Source organism: Lycorma delicatula, chromosome 11, assembly GCF_047948215.1.
Source record: "Lycorma delicatula isolate Av1 chromosome 11, ASM4794821v1, whole genome shotgun sequence".
NCBI lineage: Eukaryota > Metazoa > Arthropoda > Insecta > Hemiptera > Fulgoridae > Lycorma > Lycorma delicatula.
This window is the reverse complement of record NC_134465.1, coordinates 13,536,755-13,558,348: the sequence shown is the minus strand read 5'-3', so window position 1 is coordinate 13,558,348 and position 21,594 is coordinate 13,536,755. Positions and strand designations below refer to the sequence as shown.

The following is a 21,594-nucleotide window of genomic DNA, read 5'->3' as shown; positions in this document are numbered from 1 at the left end:
GTGTCCCCCTTCTGGTTGAAGCCGATCTTGAGCGAGCCCGAACCGAGTCCTCCAATATGGGCAGGACCATCTTCGGGAGCTCCTTTTCTTTTCTGGTCAGATATATGATCAATTTCCTTATCGTTGTACCCGCGGGTCCCGGTGGAAGCACGAAGACCGGAGCCCTAGTTTTCACCACGACTCGTTTCAACGCCCTAAGGAGAGTGGTGGCTGTAGCGCGGTCTCCTGCTGATGAGTCGTAAAGGACCGTGTATCTAGTCCAATTAGTAGAAACATTATCTTCGTCTAGAATGGTGATATTGTCTATGCTGATTGCCCCCGGTTTAGCGTTAGCATATTTGCCGCTAGCAGCACTAGGTCTCATTTGGTTGTTCAAGTCTACAAAATTACATCTGTCAGAGCTATCAGATTGAGGGTCAACGGAAGTCACTCTATTCATGGCCCATGTAGACCAGCGACCAGGCAATCTATCGATTAATTGTTCGTCGGTCAGTTCGGATTCAAGAATGTCCGTCAGTTCTTCTGCCCTGGAGTGTTCGGTCTATGTCCCCTGTGATTTAGTATCCACGTCAGCCATTGCGTCATTAAGATGCTGAAAAGACTTATATATCTCCGTCAGCTCTCTCTCGTGAACCTTTTGATGAGTCACCATAGACTTGCCCAGATTTTGTCTAAATGTTAAAAGGGCATGACCCAGCCTATAAGTGAGATCCCACAATGTAGGGGTAGTCTCTTCTTCCTCGGAGGAACCGGCTCTAACTCGTTTAGTCCCTCTGAGATCCACTGTCTTCCATCCTTTCTTCTCTGGGGGGCCAGAAGGCCCGGAAACACTTAATTCCATCCCCTCTTCCATAGGGAAGTAATTAAAAAATCACCAGTATTTTTATTGAACTCTCGGCTCAATTCCAAGTCTGTAGATACCACACTCAGGGATGGAGGTGGGGGTTTGGGTAGGGGGGACGGGGTTTTTTGAGGGAGGTCGAAAAATGTATGATCCCGAATCTGTCCTCAGAAAAATTCGGGGGGTCGGTGGGTCGGGGGGGTCGAATATTTAGTCGACCAAAAGTGCTCCCCAAAAAATTGGGGGGAATGGGGGGTCTGTGAAAGGTATTGGTCTCGGATCGGATAGATCCGAGAGGATTTTGGAAAATATTGGTCAGGGAAGGAGTTATTAGGAAAGGAACATCCCCTTTATAAGAGCCTCAAACACTTAGAAAAAAAATTCTACTGGTATAACTTATTTTGTCGATAATTATTCTTGTTTAAGATAATTATTTTTGATAATTAAGTTGTTGTTTACTACAACAGCCGTGACGTCACAAACTAGTGGTTACTTGTCTATTGACTTAACTTATTTTCACTAACCTCATAGGCCAATTTAACATTGGCTCTTATGGAGAAAAAAGTTACAAAAGAAAAAACGTAATTACAGCACAGTCCGGTCACCAAAATTCACAAAATTTAACACAATTGTCCGTTATCCTTACCTCGAAATGATTCACTACTTGTCCAATAAAAAAACCAAACCAAAAACGCATAAATCGCAGAGCTAGAAATGCACGTCCACTCGGGGCTGAGTATCCACACTCGACTCGAAACGGTAAAACTGAGACTGCACAAGATAACACTTCATTTACATTCATACATATCCTCTGAAGTAATACCTTACAGCGGTTCTGGAGGCTAACAGAAAAGAGAGGTATACGATTACTTATCGATACTACTTTAAATATTACCGACAAAAATAAACCGCATGTAAATGTTTACCTTCGGTTTAACTAAGCTCTAAGTGTAGGACGACACACTTAACGAACTGGTGATTGCGGCGGACAATATTAATACCGCTCGGTTTTATTTGAAACGATCTCGTTGAATCACCGGTTAATCGTTTCGGCTATTTTCATTACGGCGATTCGATTATAAACGTTCACATCATCGCTATTGTAAATCAGATAAATACTTTAATTTAAATCGTAACATAATTACAGACCATAACAGGTTTCGTTAAAAACGGTCGATTTGCTATTATTTTACGAATAACAAAAAGGAATCGCGGTACCCTTCGCTTGGAAGGATCAAAGGAAACCTTGGAAAAACTTAGTTTAAAGCGACATTAAAAAATAAAAAATCGATGTGGATACCACATGACTTCCTTGTACGCCTATTAAATTACTTATACGCATTTTTTTCTAAATGAGAAGTACATAAAATTTTATTTCATTAATAACTTCTGATATTTTTCATAGTTTTTTTTATCGTCATTACTGAATTATTATTTACCGTAAAGTGTTTTTACGTTTAAAGGTTAATAATTATTAATAAATCGATATATTTAAATTAAAAAAAAAGGAGATGAAATCTGATTCGAACCGATGCGGCTTCCCGTAGGATCTAAATGTCACATTAATTAAAACTTTATTTGCCTATAACTCTGGAACCGATGAAAATAAGTGCTATTTATTTTTTATTTTTAAGTACCATTTTTTTTGTACGTAAAGTTTATGCGAAATATTAATACTTGACTTTTTGCGATTAAAGAATTATTAAGCTTCAAGCGGTTCGACAAATATATATAAAAAATACCTATTGTTATACGGAAATCTTTTTTTATTTTTATTTTTTTCGTTAATCTTTTCCTATATATATTTTCCACGGAAGAAAATAATCACGTTGTAAGTTAACGGGAGACATTCTACCTCCCTACTCCTCTGACGTATTTACCGTGTTTTGTTATAAGAAATTGAACCCCCCTCGACTACATATCTCATTTTATATATTACGTCTGCGTACAAAAATTACAAATTTAAATTAATTTTATCGGTTGAAATTAATATAAAATAAAACTAGTAAAATAAATTAATAAATAACCTTATTGAAACGATGATTTTTTCTTCTTTTTACCCGACACGTTGTGCTAACAGAAAATAATGTGTTTACGTTACACTGGTTATTAGTCATTTCTTTACACTATTATGTATTTCACTCCATCGAGGATCTCATTCGCACTACTGTAGAATGTTTCGCGCTAATAGTTAATAATGAACTATTAATAAAACACTGTCCTCTACCGCTTTTAACAGACTTGTTACTTTTAACTTGGTGTTTATAATATAAGTCCAATTCATCCACTCTCGTATATATATATATATATATATTCACTTTTATTTATTAAAGCCGTTCATCATCTATTTATAAATCCGATAAAATATATATATTTTTAAATTTACTTTATCGCGGTAAATCCGATAAAGGGATTAAAAGAAAAAAAACATTATGCCCTACAGCAGAGGTCAGCAACCTTTTTGCCAGTAAGGGCGCAAAATAAATTCAAAAATTATTGGGGACTAGTGAAAAAAAACTTATTAAAGGTTTTGTTTCAAAAACTATAAATACAATACAAATATGACAAACATCCGAATCAGTGTGACACGACGTTGCAAATCATCTGCCAATTTGTTACAATCGGGATTACAATTAGAATTACACGTTCTTAAACGGTTATCTAGATTAAAATCTGTGAGCTTAGATCGATATTTTCATTTTAGATATATCATATTTGAAAACAGACATTCGCGATTAAACGTAGTGGCAAAATAAAAACAAATTATTAGCGCACGTTTTCTTAAAATATGATATTTATCTTTACAAACTAAATTCCAAAACATGTTAATATTATCGGTAAAATGCGCTTTTAAAATAATATCGTTTTGCAGATCTATTATTTCTAATTCTATTTCCTCCGTATTACTAAGCTAAAAATATTGGGCGATCGCAGCAGATGCATTATAAGAAGTCACGCTAAACGGATTAACAAAAAATATTACAACAGATTCTAATTTTTTACAATCTGCAAATCGGAAAGAAAATTCTTCTGCAAGATTCTCTATAACTTTTATATACGATGTAGCATTAAACGTTTTATTATCCAAACCTTCAGTAATACATTTCGGATTAGGAAAACGCTTTAACGAATGTTTTTCTAACTGCGATCTCGGTAACACTAATTTAGTTTTAAATGCGTTTATTGCACTAATCGTATCGGAAATGTGATGATTTTATTCCTTCGTTTAACTTGACCGAAACATCGATTAAAAATCCCAAATGTATCGACCGGTCGCTATTTTCTAATCGCTCGTATTATTCGCTCCTTAGTGTAAGAAATTCTTTTATTTGTGATAAAAGGCTAACAAATCTTTCAAGTATTTTACCCCTGTTGAACCGTCTCAAATCGGTATCTGAAAGAAGATCATTACACTCATTATTTTCCTCTTCCAAAAGTAATTTAAATAATCTGTGTCGCGTTTCTCGTAATCTTATAGTACTGATTATTTTTATTACAGGTGACATTAAATCATTAAAACCGATAGTTTTCGCGTACAGTACTTCCTGGTGTATAAGACAAATTTAATAAATAAAGAATCTCATTTGCATAAATCAATAAATCCGATGTTCTTCCCTGTCCTGGAATTTTTTAAATGCGAAAAATATATCTTCTCTTCGAGTACCGGAAGGATTTTAAGGGACTCTTCTTTTGTAAAGAAATCATCGAATACCATTTTTACGCAAACCGCTAACCGGACTATGTCTAGTACGTCTGCTGATTTATCCGACTGTAGCGAAAAGAAAATTCATTTTTTCATAACGTTTGATATTGTGCTTCTAAATCGTGTGAAATCGCCGATAAGCAGCTGACAATTGTAAAGTACTCATAGCTGCCCGTATTTCTGTTTATTTTTAAACCCTTCAAATAACGAGTCGGAAGCTTCTAATACGGCTTCTTTTATTAAATCCGCATCTGTATATGTTTTCTTCTTCTTAGCTAATAAAAGTGAAATCTTAAAAGACGCGGCTGTTGCAGCTTTAGACTGTTCCAACGGCTTAGAAAAAAAGCTTTGTTGTTTGATAATAATTGATTTTAATGAAGCTATCTTTGTTTTTCTAATTTCGGAAGCCGCAGTATAGTCGACATCAAAATATGAATGAACGGTATGAAATGTCTTTCTACGTTACTTTTCTTGGGGATCGCCACACTATTACACAATAAGCAGATACATTTGCCTTTAAAGACGATAAAACAAAATTGTTCTTCCCAGACAACATTAAAACTATAAATTCTTTTTCTTGTACGATTATTCACGACGGGTTATATATAAAATCCATTTAACCGGTACGATACGTATTTGATAGTGGAAAACGGGACTATCTTGAGCGAAACGGTTATTAATAAAACGTAAATAATAAAATATAGTCGATAATAATAACACTCGCAATACGTAGCGCTCAGAATACGGTAACGTTCTACCAAATTTATCAGAAGCGAGGATATTCCTACGTACTAAGTAGCAAAAGTGTCGGTGTATGACCTTGATTGCTATTTATTGACAATGAGATTGCGCAATTATATTTCCTTATATATGCGCGACGCCGATACGGTTATCGGGCTTAGTAGGTATCTAATATTGTGAAGGCGTATAAAAATCTCATTGAGGGCGCCATGGCACCCGCGGGCGCCGCGTTGCCGATCCGTGCCCTACAGCATTGATTACTACAAAAAATCAGTTATTCGAATTTCTATTTAACCAAATTAACTTATCGGATTTTTTTAAAGCTGTATCGCATTACTCGATTTAATTTTAGAACGACTTTTCGTTTCCTTGATATAAGTAAATTTTTAAGCAGATAGCCGAGAATGTATTCGGCTGCTGCAAGAAACTTTTTTATAGGTCGATCCATTCTGGTTTAAATAGTTTAACTGTTTTATAAACCGAATATTACATGTAAAATTGCCGCCGCACTCGGAATTTTTTTTGAAAAAAAGTAGTTTTACCACCCGGAAAAAATTTCTATCATATTCTATGCGATAGCCGACATAGATTGCCGCTGTTTGATGTAGAGGCGTTTAAAAATAAACATTTTTTTAAAAGATTTATTAAAAAGTCATCGACTTTTGTTATTTCTGTAGTTATAAAACGGGTTATCTAAATTTATCCCGGCTATCTCTTCACGGTATAAAATTTACAGAGCCTGATTTTCAAATTGATTTTGTCCCGTCTTTGTAAATGCCGTCGTTGCAGGTCGATCTAAGCGGTGTGTTCGGAGCCCGGCTGTACGGCCACCCCGTTCGATACCATTTTCTTCCTCTTCTTCCAGTTCTAGGCGTATAAATTTTGACCGCGACGTAGCGGTAGAAAGTCGAAATAGGTCAAAATAAATGTACTTCGTTCTCCGTTTAAGATGTTAATCGTTACTCCGTTTACAAGCGCATCGGATAAAGGTGATTCGTTGTTTTTTTGTCTTGTATTTTAATAACGCGTCGACCTCGGTTTTCTTTTATTTTTAACCCCGGTCTGAAACTGAAAATATCAACACCAAAATACGCAACGGCATTGCGTAAAATAAAGCCGCATATCACAACGAATCGACATCGTGTGAATGAATTCCATTACGGTTACGTAGGATTCGGTTTAAACGCGATACGATAATCGATTATGTATATACTTAAATGTAAAGCGCATTAATTTAACCCTATAAATGACCGGAAACGGGAACAAAACTATCGCACATTAAAGTAGATAAGATGATTTACAGTAGTACCAAAAGGCATAAGATACAGATAAATAAACGATTTATCCGTAATCGAAGAAAAAATATTTAACTTATCCGTTGCGTTCCGGTAATCTAATCTTATCGATACGTATTCTGTTATTTTTTTTCTATGTTCGCGTCTACTAAATTACGCAATTCAAAGTAATTTTCTATTACTTCGGTCGGTATTATTAATTCTCAGATTAATATCAGCACATCACTATTAATTTATTCCGAATAACCGGCGTAATTTATAGACTAATATATTTTAAAATCTAATTATTTATTATAATATTTACTTACAAAGTTTATCTTACATGACACTTCGCTCCAGGAAATTTAAAAAATATACTTAATTTATCCTTCGATACAGTTTTTACCATCTTGCCGATTAAAAAAATTCAAACGAATTATTTTAATTACTAAATTGTGTACTTAAAAAATATTTTTTTTCTCGAGATAAATGTGTATGTACATTTTATTAAAATTTCACCGATAGAATACTCCCCAAATAATCTATAGAATTCCATTCATTATGTAATCGTTTATCGGTTTGATTTGTTATCGGATTTGATAACAGTTACCATTACTGTTATCGGGATGCTCTTCTTCTACGCTAATATTAAAATATTAGCCGGATATCTATTATTTATTTTAATCGATCACTCCTTGTCGTTTATATTCTAAATCGGTTTTCCGTTCGATCCATCTAAAGCCTGACTATTAATATGTTAAAATATCGTACTTCCTTAGAAGAATTCTCTCTGAAATTCATCCGAAAAGTTGTTCGAGTCGAATTCCGATCGGGCTTAGCATTTTTACGGCCTTAAAAATTCATTTCGTATCAAAAACGGTAGATAAACTGTATTCGTTGTATATTATAATCGCTGAGAAAATACTTTGTTCGTAAATAATTTAAAAGACAAAATAACGAATATGTATTTAAACAGTCGGTATTTCATTTTTTCTTTAAAATATTTTTAGTTCTTGTCGAGTAGAAAACGTGACCGGTTCAATCAATTTTGACAATTAATGACAAATGATATTTATTGCTAGCGGACCTAACTCTTGCGAGCAGCACACTAAGGTCAGAGGACCACCACTTTTTCCCGGGTTTCCGTCTGCGCCTAACAGACGGCTCGCCGGAAACGGCGGTTATGACGGCTCCAGGCACTCTCTGATCAGCGGACTGGTCATCGCTTAAGGGTCCGTCCATCGGCCGAGGCCGCCGTAGGTCCCTATCGCAGCCGGTCTTGATGGCCCGGCCGAATATCTCAGCCATCAATTCCACTTCTTCCCTGTGCTCCACGTGCCGTTCCAACCCATGCAAGGCAGCTGCGCACTCGCGCCGCAGCCTGTGCTGATCCAGGCCCCTTAGGTTATAGTGTGATCTCATATCGAAAAATCTATTTTTTTGTGGTAGGAGCATTTGCTAAATTTCATTTTTCTACGTTTAAATATTGAAAAGTTATTTAAGAGTTGCCACAGCTCTTAACAATACGCCACGTACTTTATGAACATCGACGAGGAAGTTATTTTTACGTTTAACTATTCATAATATTTCCTTTAAAAATGACCTTATTATACGGGATAAATTGTATACACCGGTATCAAGAAACCCGGTGGAAGAAATATTCAGAAAAATCAGTTAAAAGAAATATTTAGAAGCCGTGCACTAATCGTGTGATTTCGCTTAGGTGGCGGAGTGTGTTGTACTGACACGTAAGGGGTGGAATTCGCTGTGCGTAGAATAATTTTACATTAATTTAAAAATATATATGATACAAAAGAAATCAAAAATTTAAGTATATATTTATATGTACTAGCAATCAAGCTGTTGGACAAAAAAGTACAACAGCCAACACAAAAATGTTGTTGGCAATTACTTTCATTAAAATTAAAAAGGGAAATAAAAAGGGTTAAAGTAGATTTAAAAAGTTCTGAAAAAAGCCTTCGAGTGAAATGAAATTTTAGATTAAAATTTATCTCTTTATTGAAAATAATATTTCTGTAACAGTTGTAAACGAACAAATGTCTGTACATTTTACTTCTTTGGCATCGGCTCGGTCGGATTATGAAATTCACTTAAAATGCGGTAATGAAATTGATCGGTGCGGAAAGGAGTAGATGTATACAATTTCTGAAGCATCTCATTTTAAAGTAGGAGGAGGAAATCTTTGGCCGTTACCGATTCAAGCCGCTTTGTAAAAAAGTATGCGTTTAACTTGACAGTTTTTACGTTTTGACACAAAAAGTATCTGGTTTTCTGAGTCGAAAAATTTATTAAAAAAGTTCCCAGATTCGATTAGAAATTAGATAGGTTTTCCCTGAAAAAATTATTTTAAGAAATTATGGTTTCGAGCATCATTAAAAATCGGCCGGGTTGAGCGCTAAAAATAAATATATTCCGATAAAAATGTTAGCTTTTTTTCATATAAGAAACTTTTAGGACATGTTCTACCGGTGAAAATAATGAAAAAAATTCATATGAACGTAGGTCTGGAAACGCTTTGTTTTGAGTTACGGCTGGCGAAAGATTTCGCCGGGATTTCAGCTCTGTTAATAAAACACAAAATTCAGTGTCGAAAAACAAGTTTTTTAGGTTTGCAGTACAACAGCTTTGTTAAACGACTAATAAATACGGAAGATTTAGTAACGAAACTTGTAGAGAATTTAATTCTGAGAAAATTAATGTAAATACAGCCGATAAAAAGTTTTAAAATAGGTTTTTTATTGTAACAGAACAAATCAAAATAGACAGAAAATCGTACTATTCTTTCTGTACCTAATAAACGTACTTAATATAGCAAAATAAAAAAAAATAATAATAAAATACATGAAACGATAAATAGTAACAGAATATCAAACTTCAGTTACAATAATTGTTCGAAATTCCCTCCTTCACAATCTACGAAGCGAAAGATGCTGTGAAAAATTTCTCCAGATTTCAACGGAAATATCCATTTTTACTGCACCTTCTCCTGTTAAAGCCCAAAAGGGCTAGGAACGGGGGGGGGGGTGGCGACCGGAAGCGCCACAAGGTCGGGATGCACCTTCCCTTGTGGGTTGAATTACCGTACCACGCGTATCCTTTTCAAAGGTGTCAGCGAGGCTGTTATTCTGCATGCTGATCTGTCTGGGTTCACAGCTTGGTTTTTAGGTGTTACACGGACATTTTTCTGCGGGCCCAGCGACTCCTCTTGCTGGCTGTTGTAGGCGGTTATTGAACAGTCTCGCGAGAGACAGTCTGTGTTATAGCCGGAGTCAAACCGATAGATATCTTGGCTAATGAGCGTAAGGAACGTTACTTTTTCAAGATAAATAACCTACGGACGTCAGAACGAAAGCAAGAGATTGAAGACCAGGGTCTTGCGTCTTGGATGGTCAGGTGGAACGAATCTCCCACAGGTCGCTACACGCATAATATATTTCCTGTAGTGTCTGATGTAGATGCGATTAGATGGGTTTCCCCCGATCGGTATATCAGACAGTTTCTTTCCGGGCGTGGTGCCTTTCGGGCGATTTTGGCTAGGTTTCGTTTGGCGGATTCTAGTCGATGCCCGAACCCATCGGGTTGGTCTAGTGATTAACGCGTCTTCCCAAATCAGCTGATTTGGAAAGTCGAGAGTTACAGCGTTCAAGTCCTAGTAAAGCCAGTTATTTTTACACGGAGTTGAATACTAGATCGTGAATACCGGTGTTCTTTGGTGGTTGGGTTTCAATTAACCACACATCTCAGGAACGGTCGAACTGAGAATGTACAAGACTACACTTCATTTACACTCATACATATCATCCTCATTCATCCTCTGAAGAATTATCTAAACGGTAGTTACCGGAGGCTAAACAGTAAAAAAGAAGAGTCGATGCCCGGATTGTGGGACTGATGATACAGTGGACCACGTCTTCTATGTCTGTCGCCGATATGAGGTCGAACGTTCACGAGTTGTTAGGAAACTTGAGAGAATACATTCCTTTCTGGATCTCCGTATTAACTGGATGATCCACGAGGAGCGGTCTATAGTGGCTGGTTTTCTCCGCGCTCTTGCGGTGTTTAGGTCTGCAGAGGGAGTTTTGTCGAGGTATTTGATCGTGGCAGGATCCCGGCCACGATCAATAGCGGCTAGGTTTCCGGCCTAGGCATTCGATTGGTTGGAGGTAGGCGCATTGGTATCGTTCCAGGGTTATATCGGTATTGTTTATGATTCGATTTGGGGCTCCGGCTGGCGGGGGTGGCCGCGCTGCCGGAGTATGGTAGCCCGTGCTACCGGGGTCGTGGTTTCGTTCCGCTGGTGGTGGTCCTGATTGTGACTTTGTAATGCCGCGTGAGACTCCATGATGGAACCGGGTGGGGTTGCGGGGTTTGTCCCCGGCTCCTGCGCGGACCGGAATGAGGTTACGATTCCCTTGTTAGGTGACTTAATTTGGTCGACTTATTTGGGTGTAGGTCTAAATTTCTATGTTCCGTAAACATAATTTTGATCGGTACGAGTGTAGCTCTGATTTAACTTTAACTCGTTCGTTTTCTGAGGCATTCACAGTCACGAACGTTGCTGTCAAATTTGGACTAGGCGTGGAGTCCGCGCTTCTGCGGTTTCGGTCAGTTAGTCTGAGGAATCATGTTAGGTTGGATGTGAAGATGTCCGTTTGAGGACTATGTGAAGGCAAAACTTGATTTGTATTTTACTGATGCAAATGTCTGCCGAGGCATTTACATCGGTGGCATCCCGACCGAGGCCTGGCTGGTGATCGAGGCCTGGGAGATGTAATCAGTTAGAGGGTCTAAAGACGACCTCCGGTAAAGCCTCTCAGGGCTGGGAACGGAGGGGGTGGTGTGGCGACCGGTAACGTCTCAAGGTAGGTGTCTTCCCCGTGCGGGGTTGGGTGCATCTTTCCTTTTCATTGCGATCGACTGAACCAAAAGTATCCAAAAAAGCCCAAAATAAAAAAAAAGTGGATTTTGAGCTTTTTCTTAACTGCAGTAATAAGCCCTCATTGAGAGCTTTTTAACGATATATAATAAGTGGTATTATTTTCATCGGTTCCAGAGTTACAGCCAAATAAAGTTTTAATTAATGAAATATTTGGATCTTAGGGGAAGGCACGTCGGTTGAAATCAGACTTCATTTCGTTTCTTTTTAAATTTAAATATATTCATTTATTAATAATTATTAACCTCTCGTTGTAAAAAAAAATTACGATAAATAATTATTCAATAATAAAAAAAAAAAATATTAGAAGTTATTAATGAAATAAAATGTTATGTACTTTTCATTTTAAAAAAAATGTGTAAATGTAATCTAATAGGTGTACAAGGAACTCATGCATTGTCCACATCAGATTTTTTATTTATCTTAATTTCTATTATTTTTTGTTTGTATGCGTATGTTTGTTTAGTTTTTGTTATATTTTTACACATTTCTGCTGTAAACGATATATTTAGATAACAATTTATGTAGAGATATAAGAAGGCTTTATATTATTCCTGATAAGTACTTCAACCGATAGATTTATCGGGAAGCCGCAGAACCGGAAACAGGTATAACCCAATAATTCGAAGTGACTTCTCGCTATTTGATAAGATAGAGGACGAATGGGCTCTACGATTTAAATCACGATGTCATCGTATGGAGAATCAAGCGGTGTTGGACTTACTCGCAGAATCGATAACAGGAAAGACGGAATCAAGTTTAAAAAAAAGGAGTGAGCGGTTACAAAGAACGATCGACTGTACGTTAGAATCTCGCCTGCTTTACTGAAAGTATATTAAAAAAAAGGTCTTGCGATGCGAAAAAAATTAAGTCAAATCTCATTCAGAAAAACATAAGTTGTACTCGTTTTCCTCGAGTTATTTTTATATTTGTTGTATAAAATAAAGTTCAACTTACCGACAATTATGAAAGTATATTTCCGAGTACTTTCCTAGCCGTTACTCCATCATCAGGAATTTCCCAAAAGATGTTAATTCAAATTTAAACGTATAATTGTATTTAAATTGAAACTGTTACATTCATAATAGTCGGTCGTCAAGAAATAAAATTAAATTGTACTCGGTAACACCGTAACGTCATGTTCGTAAGATGTTTGCCCGACCGACTACTATGAACGTAACAATTTTAATTTAATAAAAATAATCGATTGAATTAACATCTTTTGGGAAATCCCAAATTCCCGCGTGTGTGTGTGTGTGTGTGTGTGTGTGTGTGTGTGTGTGTGTGTATGTGTGTGTGTGTGTGTGTGTGTGTGTGTGTGTGTGTGTGTGTGTGTGTGTGTGTGTGTGTGTGTGTGTGTGTGTGTGTGTGTGTGTATGTATGTTCGCGTGTAGAAATCCCATTTTAAGCGAATGATATTTTTGTACTCCTCATACCTGAAAACGTAAAGAAAAATCATTTCCCCTCACTACCGCTATACGACCGACAAAGCAAAATACATCAACATCGGAGGATTTGATAAAAATTAAAGTTTGAAGATAAAATGACGGGTATATAAAATAAATTTTAAAAAATAAAACAGGTTAAAAGTCCTAAAACGTAAAACATTATACTTTTTAAATCATTTAAATTTCGACTTTTTGCTACCGGTTTGAAATTTAAAAAAAAACACTACCGATGATTTACTAACTTTTAGTTGGCATCGATTAAAAAATAAAACTAAATTTAGAGATTTGAAAATTATTATTTACTAATGTTAAAATTTGTTTTCCATTCGTTTAGTTTTATTTTAAATACGGATAGATTTTTAAAAAGTCTTTTATGATAATAAGCCGTTCGTAAGAAACACAGAACCGAGAAACCGGACTGCTGTAGGAAAGTTACGTAAAGAGATTACTACCGGGCATGAACTCAGTAGATTACTTTCGGGAATGAAGAATACGTGTTATTATTTTAAATTTGAGTTTCCCCTTCAATTTATTTTTAATTTTTTTACGTGGAAATAGCTTCAATATCAAAATGATATCATTACGCTACAAAAATTTCCGATACCGATGACGACTAAAAATATAAATGAAACGCATCTTCAAATCGGGTACGTAGGAAATGTAATTTTACGTTTAAAAAACCACCTTCCGAAGAAGTTATGTAGAATAACGGAACCGTCAGACAAATTTACTCTTCAAAATAAAATAACAGTTATCGACATAGGCCATCGAAGGAAGAATAAACCTTGAAAACAAAAAAGTACGAATCTATGAATAGAATTGAAAACTTCTTTATTTTTGATGTAGGTAAAGTATAATTATATATAATTAGAATCGATTTGCGAACCTTCTCCCGATTCTTTTGGTCGGTTAAAACGTTAAAAATCGTTACTACATAAATTGTAATTCAAGAAATTCTTTATTAACAAACGGAAAAAGTTAGGCGAACAGCTTTTCCTGTACAACGAAACGTCTGGTAACAAGAACAAAAACAAATCTCGGCATCAATTTTTTATTTTTTATTTATTTGTATCGTATGCTAGTTTTTAGTAGAAACAGGTAGTACATAGACTAGACGAGTAGATCTCGGTATCGTGTTATATCTTATACGAGTTTTATAATTTTTTTATTTAATTCGATATTTTAACCGCGATAAATAATATAATTTACGCTCTGCGCGTCCACGTCTGCACATAAACACAAAGTAATTAACGTTTTAAATTATTCCGGGAATAAATTATAACATACAGTTATAGAACCGCGCGGTGATAAAATTGAATACGATCGTGTTAATAAAACAGCAGTTGCAATATAGCATATATCACTATTAATTTCTGACAAGATTTTTAATAGATAGTTTCTTGTACGAATCGCTTTGAACACTCGTTTAATAAAAGCATATACTGTTGTAGCGTACTTCTTTTCACACCGCTTCTACTACAGCGTTCTTATTTCGACCGAGTAATAATCGTAAATTAAAAACTACAACGATGTTAATGAACTTTCATGAATATTGCACGTGCGTTTTATTATACGACTACCAGTGGCCACTAGCCGCTCCGCAACGTTATTATTACACATTTTTTAAAAATCGCCTAAAAGCCTACTCCATTTACAATACGTCCACCTACCCGCCCCGCCAATCCCTTTCTGGCGCAGATAAAATGAGCGCTCAAAACCTATTTCCAGTCCGTACTGATGTTCTACAACCCGGAACGAGCTGATTTTTTTTATTCTCCTCGGAATGGCCCGCAAATATATCATCAAGGATCTACAGATCTTCAAAGTGTTTTTTACGCGATTAATCTATTTATTTATCTAATACCGGGTTACGGAGTAACAGCACAGCGATATATCAACAGTAATCTGCAGATGCCAAAGCATTTGTCGGCATTCTGGCGTGTAAGTGTAAAAGTACCGGTAAATGAGTTAGTCTTGAACGGACTCAGACCGACCGCTCCAGTGACCTGTGGTTAATTGAAACCCGACCACCAAAGAACACCGGTATCCACGGTCTAGCGTTCAAATCCATATAAAAGCGATTGCCTTTACAAGGACTCGGATCTTAGGTTTCTTGACTTCGAAAATCAGCTGATTTTACAACGACGAGTTTAACCGCCGACTAACCCGGCGGGTAAAAAACGTAATAACCTCGAAAAGTTTCTCGATGAAGTAATAAATCAGGATTTTTTGAGGAATTCTCAGAGGAGACGCAAATTTAGAGTCCGATGACACTCGATGATATTGTCGCGTGTTCCCGCGGCTCGATCAGGAAATTGACAGGTTGACGATTTAGAATGTTTATATAATTACGGTTTATCGGGTTTAAATATTCATAATTACAACCAGACAAATTAATAATAATAACGACGGTGATAAATACAATAACGATAATAATAATAACAATAATTGACAATAATAAAACGTTTAATGAACACCGATATTAATATAGTAATTACAACCGCGATAATAATCAGGATAATAGAAGTAAACGATAATAATATTACATGAGAGTAATAAATCAAACAACAATGTACCTGACATAATACGTAATGAAAACAGTAAGTATGACATAAAAACACGGTGTAATCGACAAAGAATAACAATCAAAATATTACACTTCAAATAGCGATAGGTAGTAAATAAGTAAATACAGATTACACACAAAATAAATAATCGTTCGGAATTTATTACAGGTAGATAAATATAAAACTAGACCCCTTAACAAAAGAAACCGCTGTTCTTAACCCTTTTTAACCGCTAGTCTTATATTAACAATCTTATAAAATTCTCTTGAAAATCCCTTTTGTTGTCTACGCTAACGGTTTACGGAACGGTTTAACGGTATTAACGGCTGAAGTCGCATTACTTCTTTCGCTTATACGCTTAGAGTTTTACTGTAACTCACCGACAGTATTTCTCGGTTACCGGAATTACTCGTGGCGTCACCTTAGTCGTATCGAACCGGATACTCTCCTCGCCGGACTGACGTCTCGCAGATTCACACCTGTGTCTCTCCACGCTGGACCGTCGTCGTACGTCTCGCTAGACTGGTTCGCAGAATTCTGCCGAACCCGCACCGTTCCACACGATTTGCAGCCTCTCCTCGCAGAACCGACGTCGTAACGCCTCGCAGACCGGTTCTAATAGAACTTTTTTTTAGCTTTTCTTACCGGGCTATTTATACTTCTAGCCTATTTAGCTGCCGGACCGGCCCAAAGCCGAAGCGTAAAAAAGTCGACCGAGGTTTTTGTTTCTGTAAATTCCAAACCCGGTCTCTTCTCGCCGTACAACAGGTGTTCGTTGTGCGTTAGCGGGCGGTATAACAAAAGACGATTGTTAAACGGACCTGTACTTTGCAAAGAGGGTTCTCCTTTTTATCCCTTTCTGGATTCTTCCGATTATTATATTTATTATTACTTTCATAATAACCGGTAGGAATCCGTTACTCAGGCCCGCTATACCGATCTTGTTACAATATACTATATTAGTTGAAGTTAAACGAGAGATTTTTACGTTCTACGTAGAAGAATAGAAAACTTTTGCTGTTTTATCATCGTCCTGACTTACAAACGGGACCGCTTCCCGGACATAGTAAAAAAGTATTATCTAAATTATTTATTACTTTTCTTAAAAATAGTTTTAAGAAATAATATTTGTAATTAAAAAAATACAAATATAAGTTACAAATATAAGTATTTTCGTAAAGATGGACTCCGGGGAAAAATGTATTCCACATTTTTTTTTTAAAGAAAAATTTGTTTGTAAAGATGACTTTGAAAAACTACCCGTAAACGTGGAAGATTGTCGCATAATCCGATTTCATTCTGTTATGCCAAAATTTAAGAAAACCGATGGAAAACTTGTTAAAAAACAATCTATTTTCCCACATTTCCGAGAATCTTAGCTCCGTTCAATAGTTTATTGTCGTTGTTTCCCTTCATTTTGATTTTTTCTTTTATCAAGACGCAAGATATTTTATTTGTACCTTTCGTATATTGCGGTAAGTTTCTTTTTCATACCTTCAGTCCGTGCGAGAATAACGAAACGGAAACGATTATTAATAAGGTATATCTTTATTATTTTCTTTTGCGCGTTTCACATCGGTGTAAACTCTTATCGTTAATATTTAGTAAAACGGTATTCTTTTCTTTTTTTTCTTTATATCTTGTTTTTGTAGATAAAAATGTCAGTAATTAAATGAAATTACAGAAAAAGACTAACAGAAAAGTTTTTGTGGAATAAAATAAAATCGTCCAGATCTTTTACTGTCGGTATAAAATATTTAATTAATTTAATACTTATTATGGACGAGTGAAAATGTAGTGATGTAATGTTAACGATAGATTATTGCGTTTATTAAAATATAAATACAAATTTTATATGCGCATGGCCTATATACATGTATAACGATAGAAATGTTATTCCCTTTTTATATTATTATCGTTTATTTATTTTGACGTGTTTGAATTCATCGCCTAAAATAAAGAAGTAAAATTGCTAATGTCTCTTGTCGGTATATGTAATTATTTATTAAGCCGTAATATAAGTAATCGTCGAACAATTTTTATCGATTCTATTTCCTCAGTGTTGTAAAACAAACCGATATGCTGCAGTTAAATTGTTTTCTTTTCTACTATAGAATATTATTTTATTACGATATTATATATTTGAACCTTTTGTTAGAAACATCGGTGGTGCAATGAATTTAGATGTTTGCAAAGCCTCTTATGAAATAAGAGCTCGTAATACTAATCCGGTTATTCGCTATATAAAGTAAGCCGGTAAACGGGAAAAACTATCTCAAAAACGTTTTAACTAAAATTTAAAACTAGAAAGTAGCCACCACCGGAATACGGAATATCGAATAGAACATTTACATCATAAGTTAGCACACACGACACGGGCGTGAAAAATCGGAACAAAGGAAGGGAACGTACATTTCTACATAAGAACTCGGCTCCCGTGAGTCATGCGATCGTCCCTCCCTTTCCAACCATCCGTGCTCCGACCGTCAGTTGTCAGATCGAGAAGGTAATTTATACGTGCGTTAGCGAAGTATTCGACACCAGAACGAGTGAATAAAAACAGCAATTATTCCGTAAAGCGTTTCCCAATCGTTCCGTTCCGGCTAAACACACCGTTCAGCGATCAGTGAAGAAATGGCGCATAACGAGGTATGTTGTAAACGCACCAAAGAACAGGGCGCCATCTGTCCGCACTCGTGAACTTCGTGCACGCGTTTCCGAATAAATGTTTCGCAGTTCTCGGAAGTCTACCGAAAAACTATCGCAATAGGTCGGGGTGAGTACAACAACCTGCAGATGTGTCACGAAGAGACGGTTACTTTTGTACGGAATTGAATGCTAGATTGCGGTTACCGGTGTTCTTTGGCGGTCGGGTTTCAATTAACCGCACGTCTCAGGAACGGTCGAACCGAGACCGTACAAGGACTACACTTCATTTACATTCGTACATATCATCCCCGTTCATCCTCTGAAGTAATATCCGAACGGTAATTACCGGAGGCTAAACGGGAAAAGAAAAGAAAGTACGTGCCAAGAAACGTCGTAGGTGGAGCGTGAAACCGCGGATGGTGTGCGATGCTGTCACGCATTATCGCTAAAGGGAACGGATAAGAGTGAAACGAAGAAAAGCGGCTTTGCGTACAACGTCGTAGTTAAATAGTTAGAAATAGGAGAGCACTTAAACCACTGTTACCGTGTTTTTGTCGATAGCTTTTCGTTCGATTAAGTCGGCCAAATATTTATCCCGCTGATGTACGACTCTTACCGGAACGATACGAAGAAACGTTAAAGGTATTCCGCCAGACGCGAAAGAAAAATTAGAGGCGGAAAAGCAACGTATAAAAGAAAAATCTATACGCTAATGTGGAGTACAGAAAAACAGTCTCGATCTGTTGTTACTATCGACCGATGGATAAAGCCGCTGGTAAAAGGAAAAGCAAAAAAAAATTAAAAATCTGTATATCGCAAACAAACCGCGCATGTAGGGGAAGGGGTTGTATTTTTAGAAAAAATAAATGAAGGCGGGGAGAAAAACCGTTGTACGCGTGATGCGGCTAGTTTAAAAGTAGGTGAAAAAATAAAAAATTAACCTATGCGTGCAAAAAGTGCAAAAGGAGTTTACGTACTAAATAATTCCCGTTAAATTGCCGCTAAATTAACATTTTTGTAGTTCTTCACCGTTATTGAGGTCGAATTATGTAATATTTTTATTTGTTTTTACTTTATATTATTTATATTCATTTATCAGATCTGTGTATCGCTTTACTGGTACTACTTTTTTTTTCTGTTTAGCCTCCGGAACCAACGTAAGGTATTACTTTAGAAGATGATATATAAGTCTTGTACGATTTTAGGTCGACCGTTCCTGAGACTGCTACTACTAAAAAGTAATAATGCGGTGTGCTTCGTGGTTCGAAAAAGATAAAAGTAACTTATCTTTCGAAAATCATTAAACAAATTGTTATTTTTCAAGATAGATTTAAAAATTAGTACCCGTAAAAAAAACTATCGTGTCTTGTGTAGTGTTCTATTTTTACGGTTTGTATTTTTTTTAACCCTCTCCGAATTCTAGAAATTTGATATTAACAAAAAAATAATTATAAGTATGAACAATTTTAATATTAAAAAGAACTTTTTACAAAGTAGAAATTTAGGTTAATTTTCTATTAGAATAGGTTATAATGAATAAATTAAATAAATAAATTTTGTTAAACGATAAGAAAGTTAAACTATTTTTTTTTCAAAAACTATGCAAATTAGCGAATTTTATTCTAGTTTAGGCATAAACTTAGGTAAATTGTGCGGCATTGAAATTCAACATTTTTGGAAAATGGTTCAGTAAAATAATGGAAAATGGTTCAAAAGGTGGGTGAAGGTATTGTTTTTACTATGTTTTCACAAACATAGTAAAAACAATTGCAGTTTTAGACAATCCCAACCGAAAGCGTAAAACATGATTCTTTTAAAACGGTAACAAAAACATATGTTTATTTTAAAAAAAAAAATTCTATAACGCTATTTTTTTTTTTTTAAACTCCCCCAAGACGACCAACCCACGCTAAAAAAAAAAAGTTTAACACAGTCGCCTCAGGGTTTCATGGTAGCGCAGTCTGCCCTCCCTAGCTCGTCCGAATTCGAACATCCCATCGGGGTTTCTCGTGCCTCCTCGAAAATATACTAATCACCTCTTCCGGTGATCAGAATTTTTCTCCGCAGGAGAGCACCCTTCCAGTCCCTATTGTACCTGATCAAGACATACATTTCGTTTGTCCTTCACAGTTACGCGTCCCCCCATGCACACCTCGTGGGTCCCCCATGCCATCATCGAGGAGCTCCGACCCACCCACTCTTGCGCGTGAGTAGGCCCGAACACCCTAGGCATAGAGGCTGCCTCCCTGGCCCCTACACGCATCAGATGGACTAGTATCTGTCCTCGATCACCCACGCATTCCCATGACCCCTCATTACTTGTTGCGCCATGCCTCCTTCACCGTCAGCGGTAGAGCACCGCACACAATATCCCCCACTCCATGTCCATCGGTATATCAGGCGGCATAATCCAACAACAACATGAGCAAAGACACATAATACAATCATAAATTCCTAACCTAGCGAAGTACATTAACAACTACAAAAACAAAACACATTTCGACGCCTCTTTTGACATCGAGGGCCGTGTGCACGTCAAGGGGGTTCCTCCTGCCTCTTCGCTGTTAGTAAGAGACGAGCCATTCTCTCTACCTCCCTCCATCCATTCTCACTCTGGAGCATGTGTCTGACGACATTATCTGGTGTTAAAGCCACCGGAATCTGACGTCTCTCGTTCTCCCACCTGAAACAGTCGAACCAGGTGTGTTCGGCTGTGCCAGCTGTCGCACAGTACCTGCAACCCGCCGTTCTCCTCCTCTTGAAGCGATGCAGATAGCTATCAAAGTTCCCATGGCCCGAAAGTAGTTGAGCGAGGCAGTATCCAACTTCACCATGCTTACGTTATAAATACGTTATATAAATACGCTATAACGCTATTAGAAATACTTTTTATACTGGTTCGTAAGTTTTTTTTTTACTTAATAATTTAATATTTATCATTATTTCTTCATTAATTTAGTAAATTAATTCTTTTGTTATACAATTTGCTCGGTTGCTTTTATACTAATGGTAGTTTTTTTAACAAATCAAACCGTTTAGTTTTTGAGTTTAAGTAATTTTTTATTTTTTATTTTTATTTCCTTTATTTATTTTAATTAACATTTACCGATTTGTTATTTTTTTAAGAACGATTTCTTATTTTTTAATATTATTACTTATACGTTTAATTTACTATAATTCACGTGTTAATGTATTAAATTATCGTTCTGAGCTTTAACCGTTTGTAGATTTTTTTATTTTATAATTTATTATCTACCTTGTGATGCTCTGCTCCGACGAGGATTTAACCACGGTTTCCACCTCGATTCGTTCATATTGGTTATCTTTTATTATTTTTGCTACGCGATTTATGCGGTAAATTATTATAATATTTATTTTGGAGAATTGATTTTAATTGTTTTCCTGAAGTAATCG

The 21,594-nt window shown here is 36.2% G+C and overlaps 1 protein-coding gene across 3 annotated transcripts in view; it reads right to left on the bottom strand.

The window, feature by feature from the left end:
• The window catches only part of LOC142332037 (beta-1,4-glucuronyltransferase 1), a 62,093-nt gene that overhangs the window by 28,824 nt on the left and 11,675 nt on the right, over positions 1-21,594 (bottom strand). The window contains exon 1 of one of the 3 annotated variants that reach the window (XM_075378131.1): positions 2,869-3,029. The exons of the other annotated variants lie outside the window; for them this stretch is intronic. Within the exon in view, the coding sequence (XP_075234246.1) occupies positions 2,869-2,958 (90 nt within the window). The 5' untranslated portion in view covers positions 2,959-3,029. Of the gene's footprint in view, positions 1-2,868; positions 3,030-21,594 lie in introns of those variants that run through there. 3 annotated transcript variants of the gene reach the window in all.